This window comes from Truncatella angustata, assembly GCF_020726525.1.
Source record: "Truncatella angustata strain MPI-SDFR-AT-0073 chromosome Unknown BKA67scaffold_13, whole genome shotgun sequence".
In the NCBI taxonomy this organism is placed as follows: Eukaryota; Fungi; Ascomycota; class Sordariomycetes; order Amphisphaeriales; family Sporocadaceae; genus Truncatella; species Truncatella angustata.
Window position 1 is genome coordinate 246,073 of NW_025763393.1, and position 27,729 is coordinate 273,801.

The window sequence follows — 27,729 nt, forward strand, 5'->3', positions numbered from 1 at the left end:
CTTCCACTGTGACAGGACTTAATAAATTACCGCTTTCTTCCGCGGGCGCATGGTTTTCAAGCAGGGGTGCACTTTCAGGACCCTGGCGTCGGGGCGCAAGGAAAGCATATTTTGTAACAACCTGAGTCTTACTACAGTAGCAGAACCTGAGTATGAAATCCATAACAATTGTAGAAATCAGGGGCTAGGATCGGTAGTAGGCTATGCCGAGACAGCCAGAAGAGATGGCAAACAAGTTGGTTGGGTCCCGCGTGGCTTACACCAAGGCCTCAAGATTGGCGGGATTGCCTTTCAGCAAATTGGCCTATACTACGTATGGCTTATGGATTGTTCCTACAATACTCGCGTGTCAAACGTGTATAAACAAAACTACAAAGGACTAAATAAAAAGAAAAAACCTAGCATCAACCCCCAACTCAGACGAAGTGGAAATAATAGTATCGAGCACCAGACATAAATCATCTGTCTAGTTCCCACTCATGGTATCGTAGTTGCGGTCAAAATGTCTAGCGACAAAGCACCTGGGTTCCATAGTCTGACCTTCACGGTCACCGGCTACTGCTTTCCTTGGGTGCGAGCAATCGAAAACGCAGTGAGGGTGTTTAGAAACGTTCGCGAACCCGAGCGAGTACGAGTCCGGGAACGATGATCAAAAAGGTAGCTGTGAGTCGGAAGACGATTTTGATTGTTGCTCGTAAACCTTCCGAAGCAGATACCAAGAGGTGCTAGGTTAGGGCTTCAAGTAGTAGCGGCTGTTTTACAATTGGTCTTCTCACCAGTTCGTTATCAATCAGGATTCCGGTTATGATATCTGGAGCTGTGACTCAATGCCACTCGAAATTCCCGCCGCTAAACTCTCTCCTTATAGCAGCTCGTATATAGTAAGCTTTCTCGGGCCACAGTCAGCTGCAAGGGGCACCATCTAACTAGCAACTAGCTGCGCAACATTGGCTTTCTCAAGGTACTGAAGGGCTCAGTTGAGGTCCGTTAGGGTTGGAACTTTAATGATACCTCAATAAATTCGAGGGAGATGACAAAGATGGAGCTGTAACTTGCGGTCCGGCATAGAGGAGTAAATGTTTCTCCAGGCACGAGCAATTCACAGTGGATGATCAATATCTAGTACAAGCTAAAAGTTTTACTTACGTTCTGAGCCGGCGAGGTATGATTCCAAAAACAAAGAAAATAAGTGACACTAAACCCGATGCGCAAAAGTTGCTATATACCGTGATGGGTAGGAAATTTATAGGAGAGGCTCAGCGTTAACTCCGACGGCTGCGGTGTTGTTCATGTACATACTCCGACGACATTGCAGCAAGAATCCCATGTGACACCACGGCAGCGACAGTGATATAAAGCTCTTTGGCTGAGCCTATATCTCTTGGTGTTGCTCCGTCCTTCCAAAAAAACAACGTCAATATGGGCGCAGAAAACTCAAAACAGCAGTGGCAGAAGGGCTGAGGCAAGTCGCCAATTCTCGGATTCTTTCGGCTCGAGTCGTAAAGCTCGTATTGAGTACTCCATTTAGTAGTAGATAGCGCTTGAAGTGGCACATGCTAGCAATGCCGACCCCACAAACAGCTCCATATTGACCGAGTAGCGTCCCCTGCAAGCTCCTGGCCATGGTTATAGCTTCCACTAACCTTAAGTCTACTCGGGACTTGATTTTTGCTACAAAGATGCGAGAGTGGATATAGGAGAAAATACCATCTTGTGGACCATTTCGCAATTGCATCGCCTTGTCTTTCAATAAGTTCTCCGTCTCAAGAGATTGAGGCCAATCCTTGAATTTGATGAGTTAAAACGGCTAACAGGCCGTGGCCTTGACATGAATCGTCGATTTACATGATGTAGTAGTCATGGCGGTATGCCAAAAGGCGGTGCTCGTCCTTATCACTTTTTAAATACCGAGGCCAGGTTGCAGCCTTCTTCGTTCACTTGTCGTATACCAACGCGGTCCATTGATTTTGCGTTTCGCCATGACTTCCTTCAAATCTGTATTACTGGCTTCGGCCCTCTTGGGCTTTTCGCAGGGCCGAACTATCACGAGGCACCACCATATGGCAGCGCGCGAGTCCACCAGCAGCCCAGACTTTATCACGAGTACAAACGAAACCACTACATTAGTCGCTACGGCTGCCTCTCCGGCCATCGTGATTCTGGATTATGGCCACAACGTAGAGGGGATCCCGGCTTTCGAGGTCTTGAACACCGACGGCGACACCTCAGTCTTGGAGATCACGTATGCTGAAGCAGGCGCTGCTCTGAATTTATACATGGTAAATGAAACCTCTAGTCGCTCGGGCTGCTGGTGCTGATGCAAATCTAGAGCGATGGGCCGCTCCCACTAGCAGCAGCCATGGACACTTACCGTGTAAACCGGTACAACATCAGTGGGCCCGGTCCGATAGTCAACCACCTTATCCAGGGCGCATTTAGGTACCAGAAGCTAAATATCTCTTCTGCCGGCACGCTATCGTTGAGTAATATTGGCGTTTGGCCAACCATCTACACAACTGCATTGACTGAATTGCCAGGTTCGTTTGTGAGTTCTGATCAAGGCATCAACCATATCTGGAACACGGGGGCACGGACGATTCAGATGACTGAGATCCCGGCTAAGTCAGTACCCGACTTCTGGCAAGTCACATCCGAGGGCGCGCTCGTTGACAGTCTGGCGCCACAAATTCTTGGGTTCGCCGCAGCCGCCCAGCTGCTGACCTACGATGTCCAGTTCAGCGTGAAACCTGCGGTTGGAGGGTTCGGGTTTACCGTACTGTCGGATACACTCAACTCGGGTGTCTACTTCTCGTGTAATGTCGTCAGTCGAAAGATCACAGCGCACGCGGGATCAACAGCTCAGGATACACTACTGCAGTCTTTCGATTTGCCAGAGAACCTGACCATCGCCCTTGGCTCCTGGAGCACCGTGTTCGCTACAGTGGCAATCACCGATATCAGTGTTTCAATCGATGGTATTCAGATAGTTCAGATGTCGCAGACATCTAGGTTCTACGGCTCTTTTGGGCTAGGGGCATCCATGGGCCACCGGGCGGTCTTCAAGGATCTATCGGCCACTTCTGCAGGGCAAGAAGTCTACTCCCATGCCTTGACGGATACAACATTCCTGTCAGATTTTTTCATGGGTACGAACCCGGCAAATATCATCGTGGACGGCTCGCGACGAGACCGCATCGCCTACACCGGAGATCTTGACGTCGCCGGCGGCAGTTCTTTAGTCAGCACGCATGGCGTGGACTTCATTCTCGGAGCACTCAACCTCCTTGGATCATACCAGACCACGTCTGGGTTTTTCATTCCCACTGCCAAGATCCAGCAGGAACCGTTGAGCCAGGATCTCGATGTTAACGTCACCGGATTAATTGGTTACTCGTTCAACTTCGTGACCGCGGTAACCTCGATTTACATGCATACGGGTGATACTGCCTTTGCGCAAAAGTGGGCGCCCAAGCTGCAAAAAATGCTAGACTGGGCCGATTCCCAAACCCTTGATAACGGGCTGTTCAATGTTTCGCAATCTTCCTTCGCTGGCGATTGGAACTACTATGATCCTGCCCAATCCGGTATCTCGACCAAGTTTAACGTCTTATATGCGTATTCTCTACAAGAATCTATGATACTCCTGGAAGATGCCGGCATAGAAATATCCGTATATCAAAAGCGGCTCGACTCCCTTCGCCATGCAATCGACAGTCAACTATGGAGCGATGACCTGCAGGCTTATTATCTATCTGAGGAATTTACCAACGGTTTCGGACAAGATTCCAACGCAATCGCTATCCTAGCTGGCGTTAACAAAGACCCATCACATTCGTCTAAGATCATTCTATCTACACTCTCGACTGAGCTAGGAAGACCTGCCGGACCTATGGCGTTCTCGAGCGGCCTTATCGCTTCGGGGTTTCAGCCGTACATCAGCCCTTACGCTTCAGCATACCACCTCCGCGCTGCACTGGCGTCGAGCAACGGGGACGTCGCCGTAGGGCTTCTGCACGATCTGTGGGGTTCCATGGCAGATACAGACAACGCCAACTACACTGGCACCTTCTGGGAAACACTGACAGAGGAGGGAAGGCCAGCTCTGGGGCTGTCTACCAGCCTGTGCCATGGTTGGTCAGCGGGGCCAACGGCAGAGCTTACAAAGTATGTGCTCGGCGCCATGCCCACGCGCCCCGGCTGGTCTGAGTTCAGTATTTCTCCCATTACTATTGGGCTCAAATCCGCCAAGGGACGTATCCCTCTCATTAATGGGCAGATCAACGTGGAGTGGAATTTTAGCTGCGATGGCCTCCTGACCATGGTTGTTGATGCACCAGTCGGGATTAATGGGATAATAAACCTGCCGACACCACTGCGCACATCAGTGGATGATTCTTTTTTCACAGTCAACGGTGAGACTGCCAATGTAACTACCTTCGAGGTTGTCGGAGGAACGACGTTCGCTTTAGAACAGACACATAAAGTATCATAAGCGATCGGATAGAAATTGTTAGCGATATCCGTGGCGCAGAGTTATCAGAAACAACAACGCTTTCACATCATCTTCCAAGTTCAATATGCTCCGTATGTATTGATAAGAATCATCTTATTTACTTGCTCAAGGATAAAGTATGCGAATGTTCTTTCTTTTTCTTTTGTATATAGAACAAACGTTATTTGCTAGATACATCATAGTAACATCTACAAATAATCACGCTTTTCGCTCCACTAATCGGCAAATAACGGCTATGTTAACTATTGTCATGTTCCTAATTCTTTGCTACCACCGTTATCGTCAGAACATACTACATGAGCACACGCATTATGCTGGACTGGCTTCTACCGAATGGAGTGTGTATCACAATTAAACATAACGGACCACTGCATTTTCTCGCATTCTGATTGAATCCTTTCTAGTATAGAATTTTGTAATAAGAACCCTCTATCCATCGCGCGGCTTCCAGGTGGTGCGATGAAAGTCTTTTCTCTTTGGCATATAGAGCTAATCAATGGTTTGTGCAGAGCAAGACTATTGATGAAGCCTGCGCACTACAGGTAACTATCAACCAAGCAAGCACCGCTACGAAGAACGATATTTCGCGGTCATAGGAGCCTGGCCCTGTATGGTACCACTAGTGCAGTTTGGCATCCTCTCGCCGTACAAATCGTCCAGATGCACAATACAGTTCGTCACAATACTAATTTTTGTTATGAAGAACGACCACGTGGTAGATTCCACTCTGATGTAAGCCCACTCTCCGCAATCGAATTATGTGATTTCACCTTATAATCTCCGATATGCCTACTGTTGTTGGATCCAACTGAAGAAAAATCATTCGGTGTTATCAAGATATCAGGTATGTGACCGATATATCTACAAGCGTGTAGGAGACACCAGCAGTCGCCACTTCAACACTTACTGGATGAAGGTGTATTGAATAGAAATCAATAGATTAACATTTTGATAGAAAGATTTTATAATAATCTAAATTCAACTTCAATGATTATAATCAAGTTGCGCATTTAAGTTTCAGGAGTTGAAAAAAGGTTCCGTCTTCTAGTATCCTTGCACTTTCCACCCCATCTTTTGTAATGGCCATGATAATCAAATACGGTGTTCCTCATCAAATAAACTTTATGATTTGGCGATCAAATGGTCGGCCCAACCCCGTAGGAACCACTACTCTTCTCATCACTTTAGTAATAGAGATCAGTGAGTCGATATCGCCACGGCTACTTGAATTGGCACTATAAGCAACGGGAGCTGGTCCTCAGCGACTTCAAAGATGCATACAAACGCATCGATCAAGTCGTATTGCTCGCGCCCCACACCCTCGAAGACAGAAAACGACTTTTAGCTCTGTTATAGATCTCACACAACTTCAAGTCGGCCTTCACGCAGCGCGACTAAGGAACTCATGCTATACAAGTGCTGGTAAACGGGCGACATGGGCTCGGACTTCGACTGCCGTACCATTTAACGGTCGGCGCCGTGATTAAATTGAGGGGCCAACCGCCCATGGGTCTAGACATGTGCTATACGAATAAATGCGTGTGTCCTGAAGCAGAAATATTCTATCAGGAAATACGCTCTAGGCGATCAGTATAGCTCCATCCTTCTTTCATGGGTATGCTAGGGTGAAGGGGATGTATAAGGATCTGCGTCATCCACCAAGGCCACTACATGCTTCCATCAGCCGAGTTTGTTGAACCCTTCTTTTTTTTTTTTTAGAGAAAAAAAAAAGTCCGTTGAATGCAAAGTTCGGCTACTCACTAGCATCCCTTAACGTAATCTGATAATGCGCCATGGCCAGCAACTAATAGAGATCCCACATATCGGGTTGGTGACAAGCAAGATGCAACGCCGACAATGCCAGCAGCATCTTCATGATGTAGTGGCATCCTATTTCAATTAGTACCGCAGTGAGTCGATAGAAGTCACGAAGATCTATGCTGTCAAAAAAAGTGGTAAACGTCCTTGTTGTAAAGCTATGTAAAAGCTCCAGGCTCTGGATATCCAATTTTTGGTTTGCACCAGGAGATAGAATATCCTTCAGTCGGTTGAACTCGCAATCCACATTGTGTATTATACAATTGCCATACTCGGGCCGTGATTCTTCACAATTGCAGCATATCGATTAGCCCTATGGCCGTTGAAAGCTTCAGAAAGCAGAGATGATTGGGAAGGTGGAATATGGGCGAGAGTCTTTTATTTGATTTTACGTGACTTGCATGTCTTACACCCTAGACGGCATTATGGATGGGATTTCTCGACCGTGCCATCGCCCCGTTTGATTCCCACGTTGACTAGGTTAGGCTGACCACAGGACCGCATTTGACCAGGCTCGAGTTCAGTCACGTCGGACCGATATCCTCGGGAGGGGTTAAAACCTGCTTTACACACCGCGTAAGGACTCCGTATGGCATGGGCAAATTTGAGGCTCAGAGGGTGTGGACTGATCTGGTCTCGGGATTTGTTAGAGTTTACCAATGACCAACTACGACCCACAAAGGGGGCGCCAATTGTGCTCAGGGTCTACATTAAGCTATCTTAGTTACTAGTAGCAGAAACTGAAACAAGTACAATCTTTGGAGCATACCTTAGTACGTGTATCGCCATGCCTCGTAATCACTCCGGTTCGGGTGCGATCTAAATGCCTCATTATCGTATATATATTACAGTATAAATTTTGAACAGAAACTTGGAATAAACATTGCAACTTATGTAATGTTATTCAGTTATTACAAGCTAATATTCCCTGTAAGCAGCCGGCATCTTTTAATCTCACTAGGAGAACATTTACGTCATTTTGATCCCAAATCATTGCTGTAACGCAAGCACGATACTGCCCAACTGGAGATATGTCCATAATTTCTAGTATGTGCACTACTTTCACCGCCACCAATCCAAGCCAACTTATTTTCAGATGGTTGATGTACGACTTCGCATTCATGGGATCTCTATGTTCAAAATTTAACCCCAGAACGCGATGGCCTGCTGGCCCAGCGACTTTTGTCCATCAGCATTGGCGTGGCAACCATCTTGGACCTCACTGGGATGAAGGAGGAAGGAGCCCGGGTATGTGACGTTTACGAGTGAGGTATCCGCAGCGACAGACTTGGCAAGAGCGTCAGTCTTGGCAGCACCGCCGGTACCAGCCAAGAAACAGTCATAACCGGCATCGTAGAGCGGCTGACCAGTGAGGTAGATCGCGGCGTCAGGCTGGGAATGCGTGCGTGCATTGGCGATCATCTTCTTGATCTCGTCGGCCGTGGCGCCCTGTTGCGCGAATATACAAATTTGTACCCACACGGCGTTGGGCTTGCCGTATTTGGCCACTTGTTGGTCGTACAGCTTCCATGAAGCCGAGTTGACGTCGGTCCATGATTGAACCACCTGTCCGCTGGTGCCATAGTTGGGCCACATACGCTTTCCGCCGCCAGCGACGTATCCCTGGCCAATGTTCTCAGCCATTGAGCAGCCGATGAAGCCCATCGTGTGGTCGGCGGCTGCTGCGCCAATTGCGGCGATGAGAGTGGCAAGAATCAATTGCATCTTTGCTGTTGATGCTTTTTGCTGGCTTTGTGACGGATCTGTTCTGGGCAATGTGTGTTTGAGTTGATTATTATTATATCCTGAGAAGTAGTCTTGTTCTGTCCTATTTGGTACGTCTATGCTAGCGATTGTACATTATCAAGACCTAAAGACCGGCATTTGTGCTCGGCACTCTCACACATGGTCAGCGATCAACGATTGCTTGAAATAGCGGCGGCTAATTTGTGGCTGGCTATATTGAGTGGTACGCGGAGTTCAATGTTTGAAAGGAAAGACTGTCCACGACTTTTGTATAGCCGAGTGGTACCCTGACCCCACACGCCGGACCGCGCCTTTATTGAGCTCCACATTACAGGGTCATGGCACGGTGCAGGAACAGATGTATAGTAACCGCTGTGTTAGTAGCAACCATTTTCGGTATTGCTTTGATTGTGCTGTAGGCAGATTACTTGATTCGGGGTGCTTGAATTGCGGACAAACTTCTCCTTTGGCAACCCGCAGTACTATCAAACATAGTCCCCCGTGACTTATTCGAGTCATAATAGTCTCATTGCCATCAAGCTGTCAAAGTCACAAAGGGTGAGTAAGTTCGATTTGTCTTAGTATCGTAGTGTTTAGAAATCTTTTTCTTGACTTTTCAAGTAAATATATGCGGCGTTGAAAGGAGACCTAAAAATAACCCCCTCCACAACCCAAACAATTTGAAATTGACCAGAAATAATTCTATTATATGTCTTTCAAGCAATAATAGTACTAAAATATAATGGCAAGTATCGCCTTTGAAACATACTTTCAGCTGCCTAGCAGTCAGTTCCACGCCTAGCTCACAGAGAAACGAAAAGCCGACCACTGAAGCCGGTTACTACTGTTGCATTTATTTTGTGCCCAAGCTCGTTGGATAAAACTGCCATTTAGCAAAAACAGGGGTACCACACACTGATGTCGGTAAGTAGGCACGGTATATCATTGTACAATTATATGACAGCCAAGACAGAGTAGCGGTCATGCATTAACTCTAGACAGCAATGGAATCTGACGTAATTTTTCATAAGTCATGATGTAAAGCTATGTATAGATTGCATGAGATACTGCATTTCTACCAAGGTTTTCTGATACAAACTAGAATGAACATTCATTTGAAGCAATAATTACAGACCTGTCTGACAAAGCTCAAAATAATATTTAGTAGATATAAAAACCCGTGCGGGGAAATGAATGGAAGTCCAAAGAGATAACGCATCAACAATTTGCCCTGTTCCTCCATCCTACTTGTCAAAAGAGAATATTCTCGTTACACTACATAGAAGGTGAAGTGGAGACAGTTGTTTTTGCTGGCAATGTCGGGCACTCCAGTTCCTCCCTTGATGTAGGCCTTGGCGCTGCCCAATTGCTTGTGCTCCCAGTCGGTAGCGGCCTGGTTGCCAGGGCCCTTCCAGTTGCCCTCGGTGCTCGCCAGGACTCTCTCGCCGTTGGGCTTCTTGTCAAACGCGGCGGCTGGTGCACCCTTGACAATATCCTGTGTGAATCCATTAGACACGTTGGTGCCGTCCGTCGAGGCGACGGTGGCGGCACCGTCGCATCCTTGCTGGAGAGAGATATCGCCGTGAGCCTTTCCATCGTTGGAAGCCTTGACCTGGAACTCGCCCCAAGTGGCTGGCTGCTGATCGCCGCGCTGAACTCGACCCTTGAACTTGACGTCCAACGGCACGAAAACGGTCTGGTTAGGACCAACTTCGACGTGCTTCAGCGGGTGATCGAAGTTGGCGCCGGCCGTACCGTTACCGTTCCAGTAGTTATCAAAGAAGTAGTAAGTGTTCTTCTTGGAAGACTTGTTGGTGAGTTGGATGCCGGGGCCAAGTGCAGTCGCCGCATTGACGGATTCCACACCGAAAGTGTCAGCTGACTCCTCCACATCAACGGCCTTTGGTTCTTCGGCTGACTCAGCGCTGACCTCAGACGGCCCTTCAGTTGAAGAAACCGAGAATGAGTTGATGCCAAATGACTGGCCAGTAAATGGCTTATTAGCGTCAGGAGCAGCGTTACCATCCTGTTATTCCGTCAGTATGATCTACGGATGTAATATTTTTGGGGACGAATTACGCTGTAGATAATGAGAATATCTTTGCTGCCCTTACCAGCCGAGCTCTGCTTGTTGTCTTCGGGATTACCTGCGTTTCCTGCCCTGTGATACTTTAGTCATGATCGCGTATTCAAGAGACATGGTGAGACGTACCATGAACCAACACCGATGTAGGTTCGACCGTTGGCAAACGTTCTGACGAATTGCTCCAGGGGTTGGAAGTCCTTCGGAGCGGCGATGCGTTTAACATTACCCTTCGCATCGAGAAAGACGTGCCCTTTGAGCTGGTTCTTCTTGTCCTGGGAAAGCTTGTGGTAGGCGTTGTTACATGCCTGCATGAAAGTCTCATGGCCCTTGAACTTTCCCGGGGCGTCGCCAACCTGTTGGCAGGTCAAGTTGCCACCAGCACCGCAAATGTTGCTGATGTCAATAGTGTCATTTCCCTGCCACCCGGACTTGGTGATCTCGCATTGCTCGCCAATCTGTCCTTCATGGACGGCAATGATGGCGCCAGAAGTGCCATCAGCGGCTGCTATATTGGCTTCCCCATTGGCCTGGATCGTTATGTCCTTATTGCCATTGTATCCATGACATTGGAAGGTCTGCGCGTGGTTAGACCTGTTTTTGATTCGAAGGTAATGAATAGCCATTGTAACTGAAGTTTTGATGTTTATTTGATAGTATTGGTGAATTGCTTAAGCAAAGAGGGAAAGAGGGCATTTATACACGATGATCAAAGAAAATCAAAATACATCCTGGCAAGTAATGGTCTCTGCAACGAAAGGGACAGTCGGAGTTCCGACCGATTTTGTTTAAGAGAGCCTACAAAACAGCTTTCAATGCCTATTTGGGTAGACTCAGCCCCTCACATGATCATATGTATTGTGAAACTCCCATTTCCAGCGTCAATCTGTCATCAACATCCCTTTCTGGTGATGTCCAAACTTTGGTTAGATGGTCAGAAATTGATTTAGTTGGTCAGATAATCCTAATTATGGGTCTAAGCCTCGAAGGATTACTGGCTGGCGCTGAACATGGGTGTCCGAAATGTCCAACCAGAGAGCGCTCCAGACAGAGTCAGCGAGGCTGAACAAGGGGGAAGAGGCAAGCCAAGCGGCTGACGACACTTTGCGAGGCCTCTACAAGGCAGCAGTTTGGTAACAAAGATGAACAATCCCCTGAGATTCTAGACGAAGCTCACATGTTCAATATTACGTGGGAAATACCGTGATCATCTGGCCCCAAGAGGAAGCCGGTGGGCATTTGGGGATAACAACCCCTGGTATTGACACTGTAAGCTTATGCCCCTATACGAAATATCCACCAAATGAGGAATGATGGCATCATCAGCAGGCTGACAAGGTGGTCGTGCCAGCGCCAGCAGCGTATTCGCCTAACACCAAGACTTTGGTTCATCAGCCTCGTTAGTGCTGCCATGATGTTGTCGTTGGTTTTCTTCCATACTATAAGTATCTCTCCAAGTCTATCTCCGTCGTGCTAGAATCACCAATATCCAATCGACTTACATCTAGAAAAATAAAACATTGTTAAATTCAATATCTTCAAGCCCATATTTTCCCTTCAACTTCCAAAATGGTTATCAAGAAGCGACAAATTCTTTGGGACTGGACCAACACAGGTGGTGCTGGCAATCCTGGTATCCCTGACAAGATTAACCAAATCCCCTTCGACAACAACAGCCCAGTCGCTTCCGTCGTAAACTGGAATGCGTGGGTTCCCCCGGAGCTCAAGGACCGAGTACCATTCCGTCCTATGGTGCGCGTTCTCGAGAACACCAAGGGCAATGACTGGGCTATCATCCAGAACACCAAGTATCCCATTATCCTGTTCCTGAACGAGCCTGAGCGTGCTGGCATAAGCCCTGAACAGGCAAGAGATATCTGGTACAACCAGATGCTACCTTTGAGGAAGAACAAGGGCAAGAAACTCGGCTCCCCGGCAGTTGCCTCCGTATGTCCCTGGTTCATGTTCTTATTCTTAATAATCCATACTAACCACTATACCAGGACGATAATGGCCGTAAGTGGATCGAGAAGTTCATGTCACTTGTGGCAAAGGACGCGCCCGACTTCCTGTGCCTGCACTACTACTCGACCAACGGCAATGACGCAATCAAGTACATCACTGACATGCACAACAAGTGGCCCAAACCCAAGGTGGTGAGTAGAGTTCCACATCTCACAATATAGCCAGCTGGTCACTAACGCCATTGAAGATGGTCACCGAAATTGCGTCCATTGACCGCAACTATCAATCCGTCCTAGGCTTCACTGTCCAGCTCGTCAACTGGATGGACAAGCAGGACTGGATCGCCGAGTATGGTATTTTTGACTTCCAGCGCAAGGTCGCAGATGGCTTCGTCAGCCCCGCCGCCCAGCTCATGGATGGCAACGGTAACCTCACTGAGCTGGGCAAGATGTACGTCCACCAGCAACCCTTGAAGTTCCCCGGCCAGGCCAACGTCTCTGCCTTCACCGCATTGGAAGCCGAGCCCCAACAGCATGCCATCGAAGCCGCTTCGCTCGGCGAGGAGACCGGGAAGACCGGGGAGCCCCTATCACACGAGGGCGACTTCCAGGCCGCCGAGGCCTCTGCAGAAGAGGAAGCGCAGGAGTTCGGCGTGAGCGCCGCCGCGGCTCTCAGCCAGGACCAGCAGAAGGCTTTGGATGCCCACAACAACAAACGCAAGGGTAAGGGCCTCCAGCCCCTGGCGTGGGATGCTCAGCTAGCCAACAACGCCACTGCGTACGCGCAGCATCTCGCTAAGATTGGCAAGATGGAGCACTCCTCCGGCGACCAGCGCCCTAACCAGGGCGAGAACCTCGCGTGGTAAGTTATGCAACATCTCACACAGGATTACATTAGAATTCATGACATGATCTGACACGAATGGTCTATAGGGCTTCTGCTTCCGGAACACCTCTCATCATGTCCGCCAACATGTGGCTGAATGAGGAGAAGAACTACCACGGCGAACCAATTGGCCAGGGCAACTTCGGCTCCTATGGTCACTACAGTGAGTCTTTCGTATTCCATTTCTACTTTTTCATACTGACGACGGTGTCTCACCTTCTAGCTCAATGCATGTGGAAGTCCACCACCAAGGTCGGTATGGGCTCAGCCAAGGACGCTAAGGGTGGCGTGTACATCGTTGGACGATACTCGCCCACTGGAAACTGGACTGGACAAAAGCCATACTAGTTTATGGTCATGCGGGCCTAGCTTCCACGAGCTCGGCATTGTCTTCTTGTCGGTAAAATGCAGTCGGTCATTAGTTAGAGTTGGAGCAACTGGATTGGCTCTAGGATAACAACCGTTTATTTTTATGCCTTCTCGTTCGAGGTTGTGCTTTTGAACCATATAACCCGACAGTAGTCTGGAACTCGTATGCAGTAGTGCGCATGTTCGCATGATGATCCATCCCACGATACGTCGGATAAATACATATAACACACGGCAGCTCTCTAGTATCAGACCATGAGTGTCTGCCTTGGTGAGTGAAGGCAGCATCGATTCAAATATGTCGCCATGAGTCTATTGGCTATGTGACCAGCCTTTACGCTCTTGATACCCAGTATGTAGGAGATATGTTGCCATTGCAGGTGTTCGTAGGGGCTTCTCGCATTACTATTCGGGTAGCCGGCTTCGATGGTTGAAGTGTGGACTTTCAAGTGGCACTTTTTTCGTTTTCTTTTCTTCTTTTCTTTTCTTCTCTGATTTAAAGACTCTTGAGTGTGCAACAAACAGGGTTTACGAGTCAACTTCGGTCGGCTGATGTGAGCGACGTAAGCACCGCCATGCAGCCTCGGGGACTGTTCCGAAAGCTTGGCGAGCTCGCACTTTGGCTGCGCCCTACTGTATCCGTCAGCTGTCTATATATCGTACTAAGAATAGTATCTTCCGGTTCAACACCGAAACTGCGTTTTTATATTGTTGATATACTGACACTGTCAACCCTACCCGGCGCTCCACACCTCACATATTGTATGGCCGGTGGTTTCATGGTGTAGATTGAACATAACCGTCATTTATCGACCATCTTCGTAACTCGCAATGATAAAGACTCTTGCGGTGAATTACTCGTGAGCCCTACCCTACACTCTTCGCACGTTCATGTGTTCGACGTAAAAAGTCAACCTAAAAGACCCATATCACCATTGATTAGCCCAAAAGCATATCCAAACTCTTCCATGCTGGGAATTGAGTATATATTATCGTCGTATATCATCCATTACTATATATATGCGCCGTCAGTGCGCACACCGTACCCATCTTCCCTTGTTCATGATGACCGTTTTCTCCATGCCTCGCCCCATCTCGAACGTCCCGGCCTTGGCGCATAGCCCGCACCCTTGATCGCCGCCGGCGTTTCTGACTCCTGAGCAGTTGCTTGACGGTTCATCCCCCAGCTATTGCTTCCCGGTAGCTCGGCAACTGGGCTCAACTCTCCACTCCGCCTCACACCTCCCGGCCCCGCAAAGCCTCCCGCGCTGCTCTGCGCCGAGGTCGGCGTCACGGGACTGCCCTCTAGCTCACTGCTGAACGGCCGCGCCACCGCCATCCCGCCGGCTTCCGACATGCCGAGCCTATTAGCCCTCGAGACGGCCGTGCCATCAGCCTCCGAAACGGCCTGCCCATCGGCCTCCGACATCCTCGGGTCCGCAGATGCCGGTTTCGTCAGTCTTGAGGCACCGCCATTGACGCCGCTCCCACCCTTTTCAATCTCAGACGCCACTGCTGCATTCCGACGACTGCGGCGACGGTTCACGATGAACCCTGCCAGGGCGGCCAGCAGGAGCACGACCCCCACACCTACGCCGACGCCGATGCCTATCTTGGTCCCGGCACTGCTTGTGCCGCCGTCCGAACCCGCACTACCGGTGCTTGTTGGGTCTATGGCGGAGGTGAGTATTATGGTCCGGGTCGCAGTCACGACGGACCCGCTCGGATCCGTGCTCGTGGCTGTCTGTGTGGACTGGGTGATCTCGGTGGTAGAGACGGGGTGGCCCGTGGTCATGGCCGAGGATGCGGCGCCCGTGCCGGACGCCCTGGTGGTGCCCCCGGCACTGGTACTCGACGAGGGGGCTGTGGGGATGTGGCCGGGGAAGAATTGGATGCTGGCCCCCGTGCTTTGGGGCAGCGAAGCGACGTTCTCGAGGCTGGTGGAATCCTTGAAGGCCACCGTGGCCGATGCCGCGTCGGTGCAGCTGCAGAAGGAACCCGGCTGGAGGGTTGTCGGGTTTCCTTCCTGCGAGCAGGCGGCCCATTCACCGCCGCTGTCGTCGCAGAGCGTCAGTGCGATCCATGGCCCGTCGTCTATGAGAAGGGGAGTGGTCAGCTGGAACTGGAATTTTATTTTTCGACACTACTATCTCTCCCTGTCGCGTCCTTTCCTTTCGCTTACCGATGCCCTTCTTGTCCGGACAGCTTGCATCTTTGTATTCGGGGTCGCTGCAGCCAGCCATGTATGTCAGATAACTACCATATCCGGAGCCGTGGACGCCGAAACAGGCGTTATCGGCTAGACAGTTATCACCTTTCCCGCAACACGTCTGGTGTCCGAATGCATCGTTGCCGCAGGGGAGGAATTCTCCATTCAATTCCTTTCCGGCGGCGGAATAGCACGTGCCATTGCTGACATAGATATTGGCGTCGTTCATAGCTATTGCATTCTCGATAGTCTGCTTAATACTTGATAAGGGTCAGCTGCCTGAATAAACTCATTTACAGACTTATCACGTCACACGCATTCAAACATGACAGTGAATTATTCACGGGATAACATCGAGAAACGGGGGTTGCTGCGATTCTTCTCTGCCCTTGATCAAATGAGGTCTCGATGACGTGTGGAGTCTTCCATACTTCTCATGACGTTGGTTTTTCCCAAACCTGTAAAATCGAACACCGGGGGTATGCCACACATTGAGTATAGAGTAACAATGGAAGCTAAACGACTGTTTGTCTATTGGCCGAACCACACAATGACGAGAACTTGCCCCGCAAACCCGCGAAAATCGAACGGTATGCTTGCCAGGGGCACTGCTGCCGAATCCAATGAATGCTAGTCTACCTTCAAGCTTGACATCTTGAACGACAATTGCCAGGCTGTTGGTTCAGCGCTGAGGTGGTTTGACTAGTGTCCTGGGATCTGTAAAGTCGTTTGCGATCAAGTGTAAGTCGTGTGCTATATCGTACTTGAGGTTATCTTGAACACAAACTCTAAAAGGTGGGACTGCTGTCCTATCTCATTTTGGTCATGCATTACGTGGTTGCTCTAGCGCTTCTTTCTACTATACCTACCTAGTCGGCTAGCTTAGGTTACTATTTGACCCAGGGTTCCATATCTGGACAATAGCTGCGTATTAAAGCTAGTAACGTCAGGCGACGCCATTCTGTTAGAACATACTGATCGTTGGGAATGATTAGCAGCATGCGCGAGTCTAAATCAGTCAGCGCCGCGCAATCAAGACAGCAATTGCAAAACCCGCAGGAATTCCTCGTTTACTGTGCGATATAAGCAGAACAGGTTGATGCTGAATAATAGTGATGATGCACCACACAATTTATCTAGCCTTGAAGTGTGGATCTCTTTTGACATTCTGTTTCTGTACGAGCAGTAGATTTGTCTTTGCCCAATCTTATAGCATACAAGGCGAGCAGATGCCATGCTACACTTTCGATCGCTCGTAGTCGCATTGGAACTGCACATTTGAAGATGTGGGATAGCGTTCTAGTTATTCATTGAGTAACTCAACTTGGTTGTGAGGTTTACTCGTGTGGAATCCGTCTGAACACTAATAGACTGAGACATAACACTGTCGAAAAACATTGCCAGGGTTAAGTATACACATCGGGTAGTTTCGTGGGGCCTTGCATACAAAGGATGATGAGACATTTTGCATGGATTTGCTGAAGACTCTGCGTTGTCATGCAGATTGGGAGCACGACACGACGGACCACGCGTAATGCACAACGGCGGCCTCGTCCGTTGGTCGTGATTGCCGAGCAAGGTCGTCCTACCTTGTGCCATTGACGGTATTAGCATTCTCGTGGGACTCCATGACCCAGTCCTGGACGCCGCCCTTCCAGTCGCTGGTCCGTATGTCCTTGATCTTGACCAGAATGACCCTCACCTCCTCTCCGGCGACGAAGCAATTCCTGCCGCCATCTTCCTGGCCGCCTTGAGGCTGTTGATGAAACGAAGGGGCGTCACCTTCCGAGTCAAAGGTGTTGTTTTCCAAGTGCTGTTCCCTGTAGAACCGCTCTTCTTCGGACGCCTGAGGTACCAATGATGCTGTGCCATTGATGGTGGCGCTGATGCTGGACATGGCGCTCGTGTTCAAGTTGAGCAGAAGCGATGCTAGACTAGATCTGTGTTCGGGAGCAGGCGAACCGCCAGAAGGCCTGCGACCATGGGTGGGGGGTCTGTGTGATACCCAGTCGTGGACCAAGAGCGAGACGTTGGGGTTCTCGACGACGTTGGTCGTCTTCTTGGAGGAAGGGTTCGTTGTCATGACGATGACGGGGGCGGACGAGTACGGCGATGACGGCAGGTATGTATAGTTCATCAAGGAGACATGGGGCTCGTTATTGGTACATGTTGCCAGATGAAGCTGTTGGCGGAATGGCCGGGTCAGTGAGGGGGCACGCGACATGCGAGACGCGAGGCGGGCGCAAGAAGAGAAGAGAAGAGACAGGCTGCTTGGCTCACAAATCGGGCATTCTCCAGACATTGTACGACTTCGGGTGGTAAGCTGTTGACGACCTGCTTGTTGTGGCTGTCGCCGGCCGAGGCTTCGTAGTTCAATGGAATTTGCGACATGGCTGATGCGTATGTTTGCTTGCTTGAGCCAGCGAGTGGTTGGTTGTTGGATATCAAATGCAGCCGCGAGGTGCTCGGTAGAGAACATGACGAGACAATTCCATAGCGGGGCACTTTTTCGGTTTACCCCAGGCGCTGTGACCACTATATCCACTCCAATGACCTCACTGGAATCTAACCTAGCGCTTTCTCCAGATCGATCAACCTAAACCCAGCGACTTTCCTCGACGAGAGAGAACAGTACCATTCTGCCATGTACAATATGTAGTCTAGACCAGACTATACCAGACTAACCTAACCTCAGTATTTGAGTGTAGAGCTCACGGCACAGGCGGTAGACACAAGAACGAGCTCTCAATTGGCAATGCGTCTCGTGACTCTTGACAATGACCCCGGCCCCCCCCCCCCAACCCACCCCAAGACCCCAAGACAGACCCGAACCCACGGCATTCAACGGCAGAAGCACCTGCGCATAACGTCGGCCCTCTGTCATCAAACCCAGACCCAACCCCAAACTGACATGCTTCCTCTTCACCATGGAATGCGTACGGCCGCAGGACATTTTCTGTTCCTTTGCAATGGGCCATGTAGATTTCACATTTGCTTCGAGATACCCCAATTGACCCTGCCCAAGCCCTAGTACTCATATACGTGAAGATGCGTTCCATCAAACCTCGTCATATCCCCCGCCGTCTGTTCAATTCCAGTGCCGCCGCATCCTCGGCCCCCGTAACACCCATAACCTCCCTCCTGATAGCCAACCGCGGCGAGATCGCCCTGCGCATAAACAAAACTGCCAAACGCCTCGGCATCCAGACCACCACCCTCTACACGGACCCTGATGCCTCCTCCCAGCACGCCGCCTGCTCCCCCAATGCCATCGGTCTGGGCGCCGCGAATGCTTACCTCGACGGCGAGCGTATCGTGAGATTGGCCAAGCAGCATGGCATACAAGCCCTCCATCCGGGCTATGGCTTCCTGTCCGAGAACGCCGCCTTTGCCGCGCGGTGCGAGCAGGAAGGCATTGTGTTCGTGGGCCCCCCTGCCAAGGCCATGGAGGAGATGGGCAACAAGGCCAGGAGCAAGGAGATCATGACCAAGGCCGGTGTGCCTTGTGTCCCGGGCTATCACGGCAGTGACCAGGGCGAAGCGCAGCTGTTGAACCATGCCAAGGAGGTCAAGTTCCCAGTCTTGCTCAAGAGTGTCAAAGGTGGCGGTGGAAAGGGCATGCGCATTGTCCTGGAGGAGAGCGAGTTCTTACAGCAGCTCAAGAGCGCCAGGGCGGAAGCCAGGGCAAGTTTCGGAGAGGGCGGCGAGGTCATGTTGGTCGAGAAGTACATCGTCCGCCCGAGGCACGTCGAGGTGCAGGTTTTCGCCGATAAGCTGGGCAACTGCGTCGCCTTGGGCGAACGTGACTGCAGTGTGCAGAGGCGGCACCAGAAGATTCTCGAGGAGTCGCCAGCGCCGAATCTGGATCATGTCACTAGACTCGATCTATGGGACAAGGCCAAGACCGCTGCGTTGGCGGTCGGCTACGTGGGCGCCGGTACCGTCGAGTTCATCCTCGACAAGGATACCGGCGAGTTCTACTTCATGGAGATGAACACCAGACTGCAGGTTGAGCACCCCGTGAGCGAAATGGTCACAGGCACGGATCTAGTTGAGTGGCAATTCAGAGTCGCCGCTGGCGAGAAGCTGCCGTTGACACAAGACGAGATCACCGAGAGGATCAAGCAGCGCGGCGCAGCGATCGAGGCCAGAATTTACGCAGAAAGCCCAGAGAAGGGCTTCCTTCCTGACTCCGGCAAGCTTGTCCACCTCACCACACCAAAAACGGACGACGATGTCAGGATAGACGCAGGCTTCGTTGAAGGCGATACCGTGACAGAAGCCTATGATGGCATGATCGCAAAACTCATTGTGCGCGGTGACGACCGAGAAACGGCTATCAGGAGGATGGAGCGCGCCCTGCGTGAATACGAGGTCGTGGGCCTTAGCACCAACATTGAATTCCTAAAGCAGCTATGTAACTCGCCCGCTTTTGTCGACGGTGATGTCGAGACTGGGTTCATCAAGAAGTGGGAATCGGAACTTTTTGCGCCGAAAATCGCACAGCCCGAAGTCTTTGTCCAGGCCGCTTTGGGCCTGTTCGCATCTTCTCTGCAGTCGGGAGCAGAGCTTCATGGCAGTTCTCTAGGTTTCGGACAGGCTGCTTCGGAGAGAACGTTCACGTTCAAGAATCTAGATGTGCTGGACCAGAAAGAAGGTGAAGTGGTTCAGGTTGCCATCACCCAGAAAGGTAACCAGCTATATGATGCACGCGTCATCAGGAAAGGGGAGGAGCCAGCAGTGTTCGAGAGCCTTGTCTCAGCGCCTACTCCCCAGTCACAAAAGGTGAACCTGACGACATTCTTCCCTGATGCGAGAGTGGAAACAACCGTTGTACAGGACCCCAATAACGACAACAAAATTTCGATATTCCAGCACGGTATCAAGACAGAGTTGTCCCTCGTGTCTCCCGTCTGGTATGAAAAGGCATTGGGCATCAAGGAGATCATGGCGTCCGTAGTGGCGCCTATGCCTTGCAAGGTGCTCAAGAACGAGGTTTCCGAGGGTGATATTGTTGTAAAGGGGGCTCCCTTGGTCGTGTAAGTTTAAATTTCTTCTTCCCTGACTTATGTGGTGTCTTGCTAACGATAAGTATAGTATCGAGTCGATGAAAATGGAGACCGTGATCCGCTCGCCGCAAGATGGTGTCATCAAGAAGCTGGCTCACAAAGAAGGCGACAAGTGTAAAGCTGGTACGGTTCTCGTAGTATTCGAGGAGGAAGGAGGCTCCGCATAATCCCGGTGTAGTCCAAGTCGAGATGAGGGCGTTCGGAGTTTTGTTTTCGAGATCTTTCGCTCGATAATTCAAAACATCTGAAATATAGGGATTATGAATTCTTACAAAACCATTGCCGAGCGATTAGAAACGACACTCACAATGCATCATCAATAAACAATTGGACATGAACAATAAATTAAAACAGCATCATAGACAGATACTTGAACCAAACAGTCATCAATTCAGTATGGCCCTGGACCTGTATGTTACCAACGACTTATTGTTGGTTAGTACTACCAGGAATAATGCGAATATGTCGAGACGGCAACTTTTTCATATGTCCTGTTTCTATTTGCACATAGTTTGTTTTGGATGAATCGTTGACATGGCCCATTGTTTTGCACAAACTCCATTCCATAAAGCTGTAGATGACATGATGAACGAGCACAGTATGAGACAGATTCCGCTGACCACCCCTGGAGGTCGATGCTTCTGCCAATGCGAGACAACAATTCCTGGTGCAACTGCTTGCCGTGCAATGTCGTCCTATCAAAAATCCCAAGAGAAATTGTCTGTCGGGCCGGAAGATAGTGGACTTATCTGCTTTCAAAGAAACCAAGACATCCAACGCGAATTGTTCTACCGGCGCTATTCAAAATTATTTCATGGCGGCTGTCGAGGACTTCACGTGTTGTCAGATTCGTAGGCATCCTATCACGAGCCATTTTGCGTGCATGTCGATTATCAGAGACACGAATGGGGTCTATCAAACAGAGGAACAGCATAGGAAATTTTGTAGACATCAATTGAACAAGCATAAGCTCCACGCACATATCCCGTCTTTACTAATCCTCAAGAGATCCCATGCAATGAAAAAGCCCACGCCATATCACCGTAGATCGTAAGGATTCGAGTAATGGTATTTCATATTTTAGGTATGCTTGGTAACCTGTCGGACCACCGTACGAAATCGAAGGTCCTCGGTGAAGCGCATCGCAGTCCCATGCATAGATGTAGTACAAGTGTGACCCGCTGCCGATTTCAGGGAGCTGAATGGGTGGAAATGGGGCGTGCTTCTTTGTTGTCGTTGCCTTGCAACAATCAAGTTATCGCATCTGATGCAAAGCCCGGCCTCACATTCCCGCTCTCACACCTCAAGCCACTCAGGTGGTCCGTTTCTTCGTATAGTACAGTCGTCGACTTTTTCTTTTTTCGAATGCAATCCCCAACGCCTGGTATGCTGATCTGTACAGTGGTATCATACATCTTGCTCAACTCATAGCACAGAGTCACTCTTTCATGCTGCGCCTGCCTCCTTGGTGATGCCCTCCGGCAGTGGTGGTGCTGTCCTCGGTGTCTGGTCCCTGTGTTTCGGTTGCATTATGCCCATCTGTACGTAGGTGGACCATCATCAGCAGTGCCCCCCGGTAGTTCCATGGCACATATCAAGGTGGAGATGGACTCACCATTGACATTAATCTCCACGTGGTATCCGTTGGCTGGGCGCCTACACCGATCCAGTACTTTGCGCGCAGGATATCGAGCTTGACGTCCTTGTGCAGACGACCGGAGTCGTCGTAGGGGTCAGCCTTTGGGATGGGGTCGTATGTGCCAATGACCTCAAGAGGCTTGGAGTTTCTTGCGGTACTGTGAGTATTGGGTTAGCACCGCTATCGCGTATCGAAAAGAATGCTGCTCAGGGGGCCGGCGGGGAGATGTCTTGCGGCGACTAGAGTGTAGATGTATGGATGCGCGTACCGAGCATGTGCGACGACAATGTTGTAGAAAGGGGCGTTCCGGCGGCCGAAGCGCGCAAGCCGGATCTTGATGGTCATGGTGTGTGAGAATTGGATTGGGGATAAATCAATCGATATGAAGCTATCACCATCTATCTGGCCGCACGCACTTGGCTCACGAGCAACAGCAGTAGCAGTAGCAATAGGAGCTCTCGAGAAATCTGTCGGATGTGGGGTTATGATGTTCCGATCTTCCAGCACACGATCAAAGAATCTCATCAACCCCCCGACCCCCTTGGGCCCCTGCTAGAGCCTCTGAGATGGGCCCCTAACGTTAGCTGCCTACCGCCCCTTGTAACCCCCATGCCAGCCGACGCAGCAGTCCGGTGATGTCAATTGACTTCAGCAACTCAACGTTAGGATTAGTCTAGTACAAAACAACAACTCTATGCGACACTTGTCTCAGTAAATAAACCATTCAAGCCGCATGCGTCCAAACGTTCCAGTATTGACCCCATTCTCTCGTCCATTGATCACACAGAATTCATCGCCAACAAAATGGTTTTGAAGGCAAGTCCGTCTTCTCATCAAGGTTGATCATGTCCCCACTAACACCGCGCTACTCAAGACACTGTCCGCCAAGGCCGCAGCTGCTCTCGACAAGGAGCTTATGAGCTCCGGTGCCTTTTCTATAGACCAGCTCATGGAATTGGCTGGCTTGTCAGTCTCTCAGGCCGTCTACCGTGTACACCCCCCGAGCAAGGGCTCTCGGGTTCTTGTCGCTTGTGGTCCCGGAAATAACGGTGGCGATGGTCTTGTCGCTGCACGTCACCTCTGGCAATACGGTTATAAACCCACCATCTATTACCCAAAGCGCAGCAAGAACGATCTGTACCAGGTAAGTCGCGCAGATTGGACGAATCTCTGGCTTGGCAGCTTTATTACTACAATGCCGTGTGATATGCCTGTTGTCCTGCCAGGCGGGAATCTATCTTCCTAATCCATTAATACCAAGTCCTACGCCTCCTGTGGTGCCGTTGACTCCCGAGCCTCCTGTTTGCGCCGTCATACCCCTCATACACATCGCGTAACTCATATCTCGTGTACTGATTTTCCTCTTTCGTTCAGCGACTTGCCAAACAGCTCGAGGATCTCGACGTTCCTTTCGTCGAGGATTTTTCCTCGGCAGTTCAGTCCACAGACCATATTGTTGATGCCATTTTCGGTATGTCGGAAGACCCATCTCCATCCGTCGCTGTACTGATCCCGTTCCAAGGCTTCAGTTTCTCTGGCGAGGTTCGAGAGCCTTTCCCTGCAGTAATCAAGGCCTTGGAAAAGACTGAGCTGCCCGTGACTTCTGTTGATGCGCCATCATCCTGGAGTATCGAGGATGGCCCACCTAAAGCCGGCGTGGGTAGCGCTTTCATGCCTGAATATTTGATCAGTCTCACGGCCCCCAAACCCTTGGTCAAACATTTCAAAGGTCGACATTTCGTGGGCGGTCGGTAGGTGCAACCCCATCTGAACTCCTTTGGAACTTTGACGTATCAATGACATCTCTGCAGCTTCGTGGCACCCTCCATTGCCAAGAAGTACGATTTTGAAATCCCTGAGTACCAGGGCCTCGACCAGATCGTCGAGGTGAGCGTCGCCGGAGAAAAGCTTTGAACGACGTTCCCAGAAATGAACCTTCGGGGATTGATTTGTTTTTGAAGCCGCTTTTCTAGTCCTCATATGACCTCGCATCCCCCAGTACGGCTGAAGGGGCATACTGGACTCGGGCATCGTCCTTCTGGCATTTCGCCCCTGGCCTCCGTCAGGCCGTTGGGACACCGAATCAGTGGCGGATGGAAGTCGTTGCAAAACCGGACGTATGACAGGTATACTCTTCCGCAGACAGGGCATTCGTAAGTGTGCTCCACGCACATGAACGTTGTCGAAGCTTGGCTGGGCTGGGTAATCGGCGGGAACTGGGTATAGACGAGTCCTCCAATACAGATTTGGTTCCAATCTGTCGAGATGGCATAACAGCTACAATAAATAGCTCTTCTGATAAAAGCTCCTCGTTCACGACCTTAGCACTCGCTTTCGAATACCGGGCAACCAAGAAAGAAAGAAAAGGTAACAATGAGTGAAGTAGACAAAACACCATCTAACAGAATAACCGTCGAACTCCCTGGAAATGCCTGGAAACCTCTATTGCGGCCACGACAAGATGTATCACTCAGATGAAATGAACAACGAATGGTAAGAAGAGTATCCATTTTGTCGTGCTCGTCAAATATTATCCTACCTCTGCGCCTGCTTCCACAGGAGGTATATTCGAGAATTTGTCCGGAGCTTTTGCTCCCTTACCGTCATGATTGGCTGGTGGCGAGCTGGCTGCGCTTACCACACTAGTGTGCCCCAGCAATAGGCCGTGTGTGCGATTGTTCCTTTTCCACCTGGAAGAAAAGCCAACCTACGGTTTGTCTAATGCAGCCGGGCCTTTGCGTCAAGCGATTGCAGTCTGAAATATATTTCTTCTCCATCATGCCAGCTCCGCCGGTCCTAGCAACTTCCACTGACCAAGAGCACACCTGACAATGGGATACAGCATGGGGCAACCCATTCTGTGCAGCGGGTAGAGTTGACAGCCGCTAAAATAAAGAGATCAGGGGATTGTTCCGTCCCCACAAGACTTAACTTACCGACTGTCCGACACTTCGCCTTACAGTCTCTATGGATATGTTTTTCCAAGAGAGAGCGCGCGCCGCATTTGGTAAAGATCAGCGTTTCGGAACATCTCCGCTGGGGGCCACCGGGCAACAGCTCTTCTTCCCAGGGACATGGAACATCGGACATCTGGGGACGCTATCAGCCCGTTCCAAGAACCATCACAGATCTCGACATGGCCGTGATGGCCGCTATAACTCTGCTGGAGACATAGTGTAAACTGCGCCAAAAGTTGAAATACCTTGTAGACTTCATGCTGTACTCCGTACATACGTTTTTCCCTGAGCTTTCACCTTCAGTCATTACCCCGCTTACTGGGGGCCAACCTCAACAAGACTTGACATTAGGCCAACCCCGCGATTGAGACGCACCCTTCTTCGCAATCTATGGAATTGTATCTGCCTAACCTTAGTTTCTCCTACTATGACGCACTGAGTTTTGTACGGTGCATGAAGCGACAGGACTTGTATGCAGTGCTTTAAGTGAAGCCTGCTTCTGCGTACATAGTTCCGCTAGCATCGCAATTTCTAGCTCGCGGGTCATGTTCTTGTATGTCTTTGAGCTCTATCTCTGAGCGTGGGGCAGCCACGAGGCGTAAGTTTCGGCCATCATCGAATTACTAAAAAGAGCCTCATCCACATGGCAACCTCAACGGTCATGACAGATCGTCAGCATGGGGCCCGTTCAGCGTACATAGGCAGTTACTGTTCTGCGTCTAGCAAAGCATCGCACACCACTCAAGCCTGATTCTATTTTCTTTCAGCTGCCCTTGAGCTTGCAGCTACAGCCGGTTCTCGCGGTTGCTCTAGTCGTGAAATATTCTTGACGGACGTTGCCAATCTCAATCCGTCTGTCGCCACTGACTCGCTTGGACTTTGACTGGATTAGCAAGTCATTCAAGTACAACTGCGGAACAATATCAGCCACCGGCATTTGCTCCGCAGGTGGATATGCATCACGAAGTGGCAGCTCCCGCTTTTCTACATAGGAATCCTACTACATTAGGCCCTCTTTTCTTTCTTTTCCGCCATCTTAGTTTCATGGAATCACTCGGACCGACCAATCTCAAGCCGTCAGCCTGTCATAGCCTTCCGAGCCTCCAAGGTCATCAGCCAATCCGATTACTCAGCAACGATGAATGATTCCAATCCTTTGTCACCTTGTTCCTCGTCGCCCTACTTACGGGACGCACCAAATTTCCACTGTACAAACGTAGCAGTGGGCCCAACCCTGTCCTGCAGGAAAATCCGGAAAAATCACGTCGCCTCCATCTGAGATCCGGGCCAACTGAGTCATCACCTGTCATATCCTCCTGCGACATCCGTTAGCATCAAATTTCACTCAGGAATAGACTTTCCAGCCAGATACACTCATGCTTGTTTTATGGCACCATCAAACTAGACTTCCCATCCTGCATGATGGCTCGATTGGCGGTCTGCAGGTCGATCCAGGCAAAAATGTTCACTCACGTTGCATACTGCAAGGTAAATTGGTCAGGAGCAGTCTTGCCACAGCTTTGCCACAGCGCGTTGTCTCGTCTATGACCAGATTCCATGTCGTCCAGTGGTAACGCTCTCGCCTTGATCCGCCACTTCGAAAGCCATTCACTGCCACTGTTGTTAGAAATACTTTCAAATCTTTGTTTGCGCACAAGCTCAGACAAGGTGCGTCTGTGATCAGACCCATGTCAAAGACAATTCTCAACTTCTCTGATCAACGCTCCAACGAAGCTCAAAGGTCGCCGCATTGTCGGGCTAAGCCCCAGCGCATCGCCTGTATCGTCTCATTGGTCAACTTGAAGCAGGTGCCTTGATTAGTTTGCGGGTCCGCAGACATTGCGGCTGTAAGTAGTGCACTCAATTGGTAAGCTCGGTTCATAACGCTATCACAATAAAACCATAACCAATCCAGGCAAGGCTTTTGAAGATTCCATTGGATCTGGTCGTTTGATGTGTACATAGCCTTTTAACCCATGTGCTTATGATAAGTTCCCTCATGTACAATCCCTTGGCAGATCATGCAAAAGCCATGTGAAGGCATTTTTTCCCAGACGCCCTGCCATTGGAGTCTCTAATCCAGAAGCGCCACAACTAACCACAATTAGCCACAACTGGCTCACTCGTGCTGCCCCGCTCCATTGCCACACCCCACTCCATGCTTTTGTTCATGTTCCAACCCTGCCAGCCTGCCGACTTCACGCAATAGAAAATGGATCCCTGAGTATACTACGGTCACGGAGCCTCGTGTCTGGAAAGTCCCATGTTTTATAAGCACCGTCCTACCCGCTGTTCTTATTCCCGGAGCTACCTCCTATCGCGATTTTGCCTCACTCCATTCCAGCGGGTCGGCCGTCTTCCTGCCGCTGGTTAGACTTTGCCACAAGAATGAGCAATGAGCAATGAGCGAGATGCAGTCCTTATACTGGACCGTACGGCAGAAACCTGGTAGCTGATAATATTGGGATTTCGTCGT

At 50.1% G+C, this 27,729-nt stretch overlaps 9 protein-coding genes across 9 annotated transcripts; 4 read left to right on the top strand and 5 right to left on the bottom strand.

The window, feature by feature from the left end:
• Positions 1 to 2,060: 2,060 nt before the first annotated feature.
• On the top strand, positions 2,061 to 4,492 carry BKA67DRAFT_596121 (Six-hairpin glycosidase-like protein; the record flags this gene model as incomplete). Its single annotated transcript, XM_046105259.1, has 2 exons — positions 2,061 to 2,279; positions 2,447 to 4,492. The coding sequence occupies 2 exons, from the start codon at positions 2,061 to 2,063 to the stop codon at positions 4,490 to 4,492; spliced, it is 2,265 nt and encodes a 754-aa protein (XP_045951259.1).
• Positions 4,493 to 7,474: 2,982 nt separating this feature from the next.
• On the bottom strand, positions 7,475 to 8,014 carry BKA67DRAFT_496204 (uncharacterized protein; the record flags this gene model as incomplete). The annotated part of the gene is made up of 1 exon (XM_046097030.1): positions 7,475 to 8,014. A coding segment is annotated over one exon (540 nt), but the record flags the coding sequence as incomplete, so codon positions are not given.
• Positions 8,015 to 9,209: 1,195 nt separating this feature from the next.
• Positions 9,210 to 10,786, bottom strand: BKA67DRAFT_671013 (uncharacterized protein; the record flags this gene model as incomplete). The annotated part of the gene is made up of 3 exons (XM_046108685.1): positions 9,210 to 10,103; positions 10,157 to 10,238; positions 10,290 to 10,786. 3 exons carry the CDS (start codon positions 10,784 to 10,786, stop codon positions 9,348 to 9,350), a joined length of 1,335 nt encoding a protein of 444 aa, XP_045951261.1. The 3' UTR covers positions 9,210 to 9,347.
• Positions 10,787 to 11,729: 943 nt separating this feature from the next.
• BKA67DRAFT_696990 (CAP domain-containing protein) lies at positions 11,730 to 13,457 on the top strand (the record flags this gene model as incomplete). The annotated part of the gene is made up of 5 exons (XM_046109364.1): positions 11,730 to 12,107; positions 12,164 to 12,316; positions 12,373 to 12,986; positions 13,058 to 13,173; positions 13,234 to 13,457. The coding sequence occupies 5 exons, from the start codon at positions 11,730 to 11,732 to the stop codon at positions 13,356 to 13,358; spliced, it is 1,386 nt and encodes a 461-aa protein (XP_045951262.1). The 3' UTR covers positions 13,359 to 13,457.
• Positions 13,458 to 14,439: 982 nt separating this feature from the next.
• On the bottom strand, positions 14,440 to 15,817 carry BKA67DRAFT_542292 (uncharacterized protein; the record flags this gene model as incomplete). The annotated part of the gene is made up of 2 exons (XM_046101087.1): positions 14,440 to 15,473; positions 15,562 to 15,817. The coding sequence occupies 2 exons, from the start codon at positions 15,815 to 15,817 to the stop codon at positions 14,440 to 14,442; spliced, it is 1,290 nt and encodes a 429-aa protein (XP_045951263.1).
• A 1,356-nt stretch (positions 15,818 to 17,173) lies between these two features.
• BKA67DRAFT_528076 (uncharacterized protein) lies at positions 17,174 to 17,979 on the bottom strand (the record flags this gene model as incomplete). Its single annotated transcript, XM_046098923.1, has 2 exons — positions 17,174 to 17,770; positions 17,869 to 17,979. 2 exons carry the CDS (start codon positions 17,977 to 17,979, stop codon positions 17,174 to 17,176), a joined length of 708 nt encoding a protein of 235 aa, XP_045951264.1.
• Positions 17,980 to 18,398: 419 nt separating this feature from the next.
• Positions 18,399 to 21,210, top strand: BKA67DRAFT_639946 (carbamoyl-phosphate synthase subunit L). The gene is made up of 2 exons (XM_046105748.1): positions 18,399 to 20,627; positions 20,686 to 21,210. The coding sequence occupies exons 1-2, from the start codon at positions 18,637 to 18,639 to the stop codon at positions 20,822 to 20,824; spliced, it is 2,130 nt and encodes a 709-aa protein (XP_045951265.1). The 5' UTR covers positions 18,399 to 18,636; the 3' UTR covers positions 20,825 to 21,210.
• An 893-nt stretch (positions 21,211 to 22,103) lies between these two features.
• BKA67DRAFT_665154 (ribosomal protein S16 domain-containing protein) lies at positions 22,104 to 22,641 on the bottom strand (the record flags this gene model as incomplete). Its single annotated transcript, XM_046108511.1, has 3 exons — positions 22,104 to 22,196; positions 22,273 to 22,453; positions 22,565 to 22,641. The coding sequence occupies 3 exons, from the start codon at positions 22,639 to 22,641 to the stop codon at positions 22,104 to 22,106; spliced, it is 351 nt and encodes a 116-aa protein (XP_045951266.1).
• A 264-nt stretch (positions 22,642 to 22,905) lies between these two features.
• On the top strand, positions 22,906 to 24,210 carry BKA67DRAFT_665155 (YjeF N-terminal domain-containing protein; the record flags this gene model as incomplete). Its single annotated transcript, XM_046108512.1, has 5 exons — positions 22,906 to 22,923; positions 23,171 to 23,440; positions 23,671 to 23,767; positions 23,819 to 24,047; positions 24,108 to 24,210. The coding sequence occupies 5 exons, from the start codon at positions 22,906 to 22,908 to the stop codon at positions 24,208 to 24,210; spliced, it is 717 nt and encodes a 238-aa protein (XP_045951267.1).
• Between the last annotated feature and the right edge of the window lie 3,519 nt (positions 24,211 to 27,729).

Excerpts from the sequence above, each read along its gene's own strand:
- BKA67DRAFT_639946 (XM_046105748.1), top strand. The coding sequence starts at position 18,637 with ATGCGTTCCATCAAACCTCGTCATATCCCCCGCCGTCTGTTCAATTCC. Across the intron at positions 20,628-20,685 it reads AAGGGGGCTCCCTTGGTCGT|TATCGAGTCGATGAAAATGG; the intron begins GTAAGTTTAAAT and ends CGATAAGTATAG.